The sequence below is a fragment of the Fringilla coelebs genome, assembly GCF_963513975.1.
Source record: "Fringilla coelebs genome assembly, chromosome: 4".
Lineage (NCBI taxonomy): Eukaryota > Metazoa > Chordata > Aves > Passeriformes > Fringillidae > Fringilla > Fringilla coelebs.
In genome coordinates this window covers 14,521,163-14,530,735 of record NC_140032.1, presented here as the reverse complement: position 1 = coordinate 14,530,735, position 9,573 = coordinate 14,521,163, and the positions used below count along the sequence as shown (strand labels likewise).

The window sequence follows — 9,573 nt, the reverse complement described above, 5'->3', positions numbered from 1 at the left end:
AGCTGTCTATTTAGTAGCCATATGTAGTTGCCATAGCAAACCTCCGCCGGCCCGGTCAGCCCCACACGGAACGGCCCCGTGTCTCAGCACGGGCGGCCGGGGCGTAGCCCCGCCCCCGCCCCGCCCCGCGTTGCTTGGTTACCGCGCAGGGCGTCACTGCGGGGCCCGAGCCACCGGGGCGTGCGGCCGACAGCCGGGCTGAACCATCTCCCGACCCTGTGGGGGGAGAAGTGGGTAACAGCAGCTGGACTTGTTGCTGTAGCTCCCGCCCTCAATTTACCGCTTCCCCCCCTTTCCTCAGCCCTGTCGTTGGTTTCGCCCCGCGCGGACCATAGCGACGGAGGGCGCGCCGAAGGAAGATGGCGGTGGCGGCTCCACCGTTACTGCCGGTTTCGTGAGCGCGGCGCTCGCTCTTCTCTCTGTCCCGTCCTCGCTCCTGCACCCGGCTCCTCCCGGCTGCTCTCAGCCTCTTCTTTCTCGCCGGGGCCGTAGAGATTATGTCGGACTCGGAGGAGGAGGAGAGTCCGGACCGCCAGCTCAAGCTGGTGGTGCTGGGGGACGGCACCACTGGCAAGGTCAGTGCCGGCCCCGCCGGCAGCTCCTCTCCCTCGCTGCGGTGCCCCGAGCCCCTTCGCGGCCTTCCCCCTCACGCTGCTCCTGGCTTTGCTGCTGAGGAGGTAGCAGCCCGCGGCAGCTTCCAGTCTGTCGCGCAGCCGCTGGCTGGCTGCTCCGCCTCGGCTCCAGGCCCTCCAGGCACGGGAGACGCGAGCTCTTCCCCCCGGTATCCGCGCCGTGCCCGGCAGCCGAAACCTCTGGCGGGCCTTCCGCCCCCGAGGAGGTATCGTCAACTAAAAGACGTACACGACTGTAATCCAATTTTCTTGAGCCGTGAGCAAAGGAGCGGCGAATAACGTAGTTCGTGTTGCGCTGACGGAGTTTCCCGTGGTCCGGTGCGCTGTCCATCCCGCGCTGGAGGCAGGAGTTGCTCGGCTGGAGCCGCTGGGACAGCCCAGAGCCCTTCTCGGTGGCTGCAGTGCCCCGGGCGTGCGGGGCTGGGGTCGGGGCCGGCCGTGGGGGTTCGCGGCTCCCCTCCAAAGGGACGAGCAGGGAAGGTCGCTTAGCTGGGTCTGCAGGTGCCCTTCGTTTTGGCTGCAGTGCTACCGACGTCTCGAGCTGGACGGAACAGTTTGCATCTAGTGGAGCTCTGTTCCCGAGTTTGGAAAGGCACTGCTGGGTCTATTTAGTTTTCGTTTCTAACTTTTTATGTTTTTGGGTTTTTTTCCCCTATCTGTAATCACCATAATGAAATCCTGTTTATAAAAGTTTATTTATCAACAATAACCAAAACAATCAAATAGTAATAAAAAAAATTCCTCTTTGTAAAAAAGGAAATTTTGACAAGGAGAGACCAAAGAAGGCAAAAGAAAGGCTGCTTTCTTAACCATTTAAAATAGTCACTGATCTTAACTCTGCACTTGAATAGGTAGCTATTGTCATATGTAGCCTGAATAATTTTGTGAGATACACCTGAAAATAGTAAATTTATTGTATGATTGAAGTATGCGGTTTTTTCCTCTGTCCTTAACTTTTGAAACTACGAGGAGAAGAAATTCTGCATGCTTCACAGTTCATATGAAAAGTGGAAATGTTCGTAGAGCTGGTTTAAATGCACTGCCTTATATTAATAGGAATAAGCTCTAAGTGAAAGTACATGTGGTTTTGCTCGCTTACTTATTCAGAGCTCTGTAAAGAAACAAAATATTTTTTTTGTCTCCAGTGATTCTAAACCCAGTCTGAAGTGGTATTGTGTTCATCTGAGTCAGTAGATGGACAATTCCAACCAGCTGTGTGATGAGAGCATAATAAATGCACAGCATTGACAGCTGAAGTGCTGCTTCACGGGTAGCATTTCCCAGGAGTTTTCCATTCAAACTGAAGAATCCTTTCACTACTGCTGTTGAGCAGCTTGTGGAAGAACTCTCGCCAAGCAAGGATTTTCAAGCATTCTTGAGTTTTGATGTATATTCCTGTTAGTTCCTACCTCTCTCACAGGAGCTGCCACTCACTGCATCTCCTGCTGACTCTAGGAACCTCATGCTCCCGTTGCAGGTTCTTGGGCACAAGCAGCAGCAGTACTCTGGTGGGCTGCTTTTCCTCCCGTCCCCCCTAGATGATGCTGTAATAGAGGCTCCTTCCCACCATCCCAATGGTCTGGCAGCATTCACATATTTATTGTAAGGTCTTGTAAAAATAAAGAAGCAATTGGGTCATGGAATGGAAGAATGAAATGTACCTAGTATTATTTTTAACCTCAGAAGACTAAATTGTTGAGGTTCCTCTCTTTTGTTGTCTACTCGTTCTGCTTACTTGTTGAAACTTGTGTATGTCTATGTGTTTTCAACTCTGAATTGCCTGGCTCTCACATCTGGTTCACAGCTGGTCTTTACACACATGCATACTTACGTCTCTTTTACTGTGCAAGGTGGTGGTTTTTCTCTTCCTGTCACTCTGGGATCGCGAGACAGGAGGTGTGTAGAAAATGATGGGATGTATCTGAAATGCTGTATCTTGTATTTAGCGTGAGGTGTTCACATTTGGCTTCTTTTGCACCCTCTTTTCCAAAAAAAACAACAACAAGAATATTGTTGTTGTGGGTCAGGTGGAAACTTTGTGTTTTCCTCACCCTTGCCTACAAGCAATGTGACTCAGATTCTGTGCAGGGATTGGTTGCAGTTTAAAAACAAATCAGTGTCAGTTTAAGCTAAAGGTAACATTTGTACTTTCACTAGCTAGGAATTGCTCTATCCATGAGGCAAGGGAGGCATGCTGTGCTTCTATTTATTTGTTTGAGGTGGTTGAATTGATAACTGGATACTTAGAATTTTCAGGATAGCAATAAGTGCTGATGGAGCAAACACAAGTAGAGGAGAGTAAAAGTGGAAGAAGGCATAAGAGAAGTGAGCCAGAGTAGAATCTGTAAAACTCTTAGGGTAAAATAGAGATGGTAAGGCAATGGTGAATTGTGGAAAAACAAAATTAAGGAACCAAGACTGGTTAGTCAGAAGATAATAGAGGATTATTTTAATGAACTAAACAAACTAGGAAAACAATCTAAAGAGCAATCAGAAGTGGGAGCAATGTGAGATGAAAAAATCCAGCAATTATTAATAGCAGTTGGCTCTTTGATTCTGAATATAGGAAGGGCATGTATACACGCAGCAGCCTTACATGTCTAGGTTTTAAATCAACCTACTCTTCCTGGGCCAAAATGATTTTCCATTAAAATAAACCAATATTACCAGTATGGATTGAAAAAAAAAGTTGTTATGATCCAGATATTTCTACTCTTTTTGTACTTCTACTTAAATATACAAGGATGCTGATTTGAGATAGAATTTTATTATTTGCTAATGTTGAAAAAGGTTTTGGGCCTCTGGAAATAAATCTCAGAGCTGTTAATGGGAAGGAAGGTCCTGAAAAATAGGTGTACTGAGGTTCTGTTTATTTGCTATCTGTTGTAGCTGAAATTAGAGTATGGTAGCAGAAACATCCTATCTTTTCCTTCTGGTAGCAATGGATGATGAAAATGAAATAATGAATGCTCCAGCTGGTATGGGAGTTGCAGGAGCTAAAAAAAAAGTAGTGTCCTGCTTGCTTTAGGATTTTTTAGGATGGCAGATTTTTAAGCATTGTGCCAATTCTGAATTGTCTTGTTACACTTGGGCGCAAAAACTTCATAGCTGGTGACAAAAATAGTGCTGTCACTGTTGAGTCTTGCAAATGGAGAACTGAATGAAGTGTGCTGTGCAGATTGGCCCAGCTGCATCAAATGTCAAGAAGTGATGATAATTTTCTCTTTTTCAGTGAAGAAAGTTGCATCAGTAGTTGGCCGTGGAATGGGAGGACATTAGCTTGGACAGTTATGTGTTTTTATGGTAGTTAAAGCATTTCATTATTTATCCTAGTGTTGGTTTTAGTTTTGTTTGTCCTAAAATTCTTGCCAATAAGATAGGATATGACTGATGGATTAGTGTACCTGTGCTTGGATAATGGCATTGATGTTCTAGAAGGGAGTGAGAGAAAGGATAGATACATGTGGTTTTTGGAAAATAGTTTTTGTGGCTAAAGTTTGTGTCTGAATGGGAATTCATGGCTTCAGAACTATGTGCTTGCATCTAGTTGAATTTTGGGTTTAGTTTTCTTTCTTACAGCTATGATACTACACTTTGGCACTGCTTTCTCAAAACTTAATTCTATAGGACTTTACTCAAAGAGTTGTCATTGGTGGGGTTTTCCCTACAAGTTTCTGGTTGCCCTGATGAGTAGTCATTATCAGAGCTGGCTACCATTGCTTGTTCCATTTGACTTTCAATTTAATTACTTTTTAGTTTATTTCATAGATATTGTTTGCTTTTTTTCCTCTTTACTCATTATGTAGGTCTTCAGGAACAGCATGTCAAATTCAGTTTATACTGAATTGTTGACATTGAAAAATAGAAGCAAGGAACTGTCATGCCTTTTATGTAAGGTTAAATGGCATCTTTGCTTCTTTCAAAATACCCTTCCCAAATATCCTATTGTATTTGAACTTAGAATACTGTACTTTTTTTTTTTTCTTTTACTGCTATCCTGGTTGCTGTATATTAGAGCCCAAAGGTATTTTCTTGTTTTTAACAGGGGTTTTTTACCCCAGCCTTCAATAGAGTATTGATATTTAGAATAGGATGTTGACATTCACTTTGAAGTATTTAAGGCAGGTGTGTGAACCTTCCAAACTGATGGAATTTTTGCTGGAAATTCTGCTATGCAAGCTGGTGGCCAGTTTCTCTTAATAGAGCTGCAAAGGAACAAAGACCTTCATACTATTGTACTGTTTTCTGACCCTGACATTAAGGGGTGGAATTGTGTGGAATTCAACCTTTCTAAAAAGTGGTCGCTGAGTACTTATTTATTTTTACAACTACAGTTCTACTGCACCATTTTTTAACGTTCATTAATTCTTATATAGATTGTATTCAGCATATCCTCAGGTAAAACTGTTGAGCAAAATCTTTTCTGGCAAGCACAGCAGCGAACACTTCTGGGATTTCAAGGGAGTATTTGCATTGTAGAGGCACTTGAATATGCATTGACATAACTTCTTTGTTTATTGTTGTAAAGAAGTTTGAACTGTTGCTCTTAGCATTTTGTGGATAAATGCTTATTTTGTGAATAAATAGAGGACCCTAGACTGGTAATCCAACACCTTCCTTGAGCTCTAACATTTATTAGGAAAAAATTTAAGAAGGAGTTAGTCAATGATTTTGTGCTATAAATTCCTTTGCATTCAAGAGCACAGTGGAGAAAAATTGTTTAAGAGGACTTTGCAATGTGTTGGTTACTTGCTGTTCTTTTAGGTTGGCTCTTAATTGAATGTGTGTTGTTTCTTTTTGCTAACAGCTCTAGAAGTCCTCAGGGAATATTGTGTGTCCCTGAGGATATGCTAATATTTACTGAGCCTTTAAAACAAGAAGGGAGTGGTTGCTTATTTAATGAGGATCTAAATTAGTGTGTTGGCGAATACAGAATACTATGATATAGTCAGATGCTACTTGAATCTGTGCTCTAGGCACTGTTACTTTTCCAAAAAGGAAAATTTCAAGAAGACTAAATGGTGTATTCCTGCAGTTGTCTTATTCTAATCTACATCTTTAAGGTTATGACAAATTAAAGATGTCATTGTAATCTTGACATGCTAACTGTTGGGATTAAATGAATCAGTTCTACTGACTCTTTCAATACCGTAGTCTGAATCTGTACTTAATTTTATTTTGTGTGTGTTGTTAGTATTACTGTCACATAGCTGAAGGCAGAAGAATCTTCTCACGATTCATTCTCTGTGGTCTTCCCCCATTCCACAGGGATATAAATATATAAGTGTACTCATGCTATTTCTAGTTTACTTGCTTTTTTCCCCATTTGTTTTTTTTATTTTTAATCCTCCTGGGACTTGAGTTCAGTGAAGTAAATGAAAATGTTGCATTAGGCTAACACTGACTTATTGAATTGTTTCCTAAACATATATTCTGATATGAAGATATCATTCATTATATATATGTCAGTGATAGGAATATAAATGATATAGAAACATGAAAACAATAAATCTTGTTTTATTTGCTTAATAGGAAATCTAATAGTTGAATAAATGTTTGCCTATTCATACTACAGTGTTAATGCTGGAGCTGTGGTGATTATGTTCTAATGCAAAAAAAAAGGTGTTTTTTTTCCTGTGTACATTTTGCATTAGCCTAATTTAGATCTTCATTAAAGCCTCCTATTCATGGACATTGCCTATTTTCATATTTCAGAACTGTTGGCATTATTTTGCTGTTGCATTTTTGACTAAATGTGCTCTTAACAGCAATTTCCGATAACAATTGGTGTGACTTATCTCTTCACGTCTTGATAAATGGAAAACTTGCAAGAAAAAATCCTTCTGGTCTCTTTTGAGTTTTCTCAGACAGTGTAAGGGTTTTGTGAGCTTCCTAGTATTTTTCCTCCTCTATATAGGTAAATAAATATTTAGATTATTTTTTTCTGTAGTTAATTTGTATTTTTATTTACACAAGTCATGTCAATGAGATTTTTAAGTGTACACTAATTTGATGTTAGTTGTATTTTATAATTTTTATTATTTAGTATTTTTTTCACAATACAAACATCTGAATTATTTATGATTGTACCACTATTTTCTCCTTTACTTTTTTTGTGGGTCTTCTTTCTTTAGTTCCTTCCCATTCTACCCCTACCTCTTTTTTTTTGTCTTGAATGGAGACACTAAATTGCTGCTGACAGAATGTAAGTGCCTTGCTTCAGTAGTTTGCCCAGGTTAGTTGTGTATCCTTTCAGCTGTATATAGTAAAAACTTATTATTAGGTCAGCAGTGTATTGGTTTGCTTTCATAAATCCACAGAATACCAATTGAAGAAATAAATTTTCAAATTTCTGCTGAAAGGAATGATTCTATAAATGTGCATTCTTAATATGAGTTTAACTTCTTTTTCTGTTTGCATGAAAGGACTCTTCCCATTTTAGAGTTCCTGTAATTCCTGATCCCGAAGCTGATGTACAGTAGCAGAAATCTTCCCACAATTAGGAGCCCTCTGCAGGATTCTGCACTGTGCAGATCTCTATTCTCTCCCAGAAACTTGGTCTGGGATCATGGTGTTCCTTACCAGGGGAGGACCCTTGTTTTTGAAATGAATGCTTTTTAAAAATACTATGATCTTCAGATACAGATGGTGTCACCTAGATTTGTGTCAGTTTAAGCATACTAATGATACCTCCTTCAAATCTGCACAGTATTTTGTAATGGGACTGTTAGGGCATTTTTGAAATCAATGCAAAAATGCACCTTGCTTCTTTTTGCATAAATTAGTAGCCTTTGCCACCTCCTGTTATTATGTTGAAACTGACTGGAGTGCTTGTCAATCCAAATCCATGAACACTGTTGGCATTCATTGATTTAAAAAGTGCTTAACTGTATTTCATACTTCTGGGTTAACATAAAGTTTGTTGCTGTTAAAAATGACAACTTAATTTGATACTGTTCTGTTTTAGACGTCCTTAGCTACCCGTTTTGCTCAAGAAACGTTTGGAAAACAGTACAAACAAACCTTAGGACTGGACTTCTTCTTGAAAAGGATATTATTGCCAGGTAAGAGCATAAAAACTAGCACTGAAAGGCTGGGTGGCAGCAGGACTTGCAGAAACAGATTCTTCAGACTAATGTGTGCTATATAAGCTTAGTGCAGTGATTTTTATGGCAAAGTAAATTAGGTTGTTTGGAGAATATTTTGTTTGTACTTTCTTGCCAGGTGTCATAGAGTTATGCATTTGCAACTTACATCTCTAAGTAAAACATTGAATTCAAATAAAAGGAATGCTATCTATATTGAGGAATTTTATAATCCCTGCTTGAGTGCACTCACTTTCCATGTGGATCGTGTAGCACACAACAATGAAATGGAGCTTTAAACATATTAATTGGAAAAGTATATGTGTTTTGAAAGAAATATATATAGTTTTAAATGAAATACACAACTCATATTTGAGTTGTGTGGGAGATGCATAATGCAGCTATGGACTCGCAGTGCTCTAATATGTGAATGCTGTTTTATGCAAGGCAGCATAAAATTGCTGGCATTTAATAGACCACTAAAATTTAGGGTCCCTTGGCACTCATAAAAATACAGTTTGAGCATTCAAGATGTTTCACTTCGCGACGGCAAAGAAGCTATTTAGATGGCAGTTGCAGCACACTGCATGGAAATGCAAAGAAATAATTAAAAAAGAATAATTACTGGTTGTCTCTGAACAATTGGGGTTTAAAATAAGTCTTTTCACTGATTTGTGTGTGCTCGTGTTCTAAGTAGTATTTAATTAAAAACATTTACGTCTGGATTCAGAAATCAGAAGTTAGAAAAAGTTAGTGTAATTATTAAAAACTGTAGTGAGATTTGATCAAGTTGATGCAAGTTCTGTAGTTCTGTCTTCTCCTTGTGAAGGGTGAGGAGGGAAGCAAACCTAGAAAGTAAGCATTTTTTCTGAAACCTGAAGTTAAAAGAAAATGTATACAGTTCTTGAACTTCTTTTTTAAAAAATTATATTGCAAATAATTTCTTTATTATGTTTATATATTTTCTTAAGTGAAACAGAATAATCTTTTCAGACCATCCCTCTTTTCACTATTTTTGTTGGCCATTTTGCTGTTCCTTTTTAGTATCTGGTGAATGATAAAGTACCAAATGCCAGTGCTTATTTCTCCATAAAATCAACAGAATAATTTTTTTATTGTCCTGCTCATGCCTCTAAAAATACCAGTGTGTATAATACTTAACAGCAGTACTTGCAAGTGGAATGTGTACACAAATCATGCAGTGTGCATGCTGAGAACTTGTATTTTGCAAGTTTTTTTTCCAGCTGTTAAGCATACAGAAACTATTAGTACATTACTGGGATTCTAAATATCCTTGTTGAGTAGAAAATTTGGAAAATTATCAACTGTTGCCTCATTCATTTTTGTTCATGGTTTATATTGTGTGTGAATTTCATTCACTCATAGTTTATTTTGTAATAAAATCATAATGTAGGTAAAAATAGCACCAAAAAGTCTGTACATCTGTTTTCCTCAAAACAGTAGCTTTTGTATTCATAGTCAGGAAGAAACATTTTTCTGTAGGTTGTCACTCTGGTTTTGCCTATACCTATATATGTGTTCAGGAATATATGGCTCTCTGTTTCATAGGTAAACTGGACTAGTTGTGGGCAGTGAGGAGGTAACATTTCTAAATACTGGAATGGGAAGCATTACTTTAGTAAGTGGGTTTTTCTAATTTCTTGATTAGTTCTGGATTTGCAGAGCTGCTATGTTTACTTGACAGGTTAATTGATACCACTGCACAGCAATTACGTGTGTATCAGTAGGAAAAAGGACTCAATTTCTTTTATTCAGTAGGAAATTGATGAACAGCTATGGTTCAGTAGTTGGTTTTTTTTTTTTTTTTTCAATTTAAGCAAAGATTCCAGAAGTTA

At 39.3% G+C, this 9,573-nt stretch overlaps 1 protein-coding gene across 3 annotated transcripts in view; it reads left to right on the top strand.

The window, feature by feature from the left end:
• Positions 1-349: 349 nt before the first annotated feature.
• Positions 350-9,573, top strand: part of RAB28 (RAB28, member RAS oncogene family) — a 63,580-nt gene continuing 54,356 nt past the window's right edge. For all 3 annotated transcript variants that reach the window (XR_014616098.1, XM_084204232.1, XM_084204231.1), the window contains exons 1-2: positions 350-575; positions 7,600-7,696. Coding sequence is in view for 2 of the 3 variants with exons in the window: in XM_084204232.1 (XP_084060358.1) it covers positions 498-575; positions 7,600-7,696 (175 nt within the window). In the remaining variant the exon portion in view is untranslated. The remainder of the gene's footprint in view (positions 576-7,599; positions 7,697-9,573) is intronic.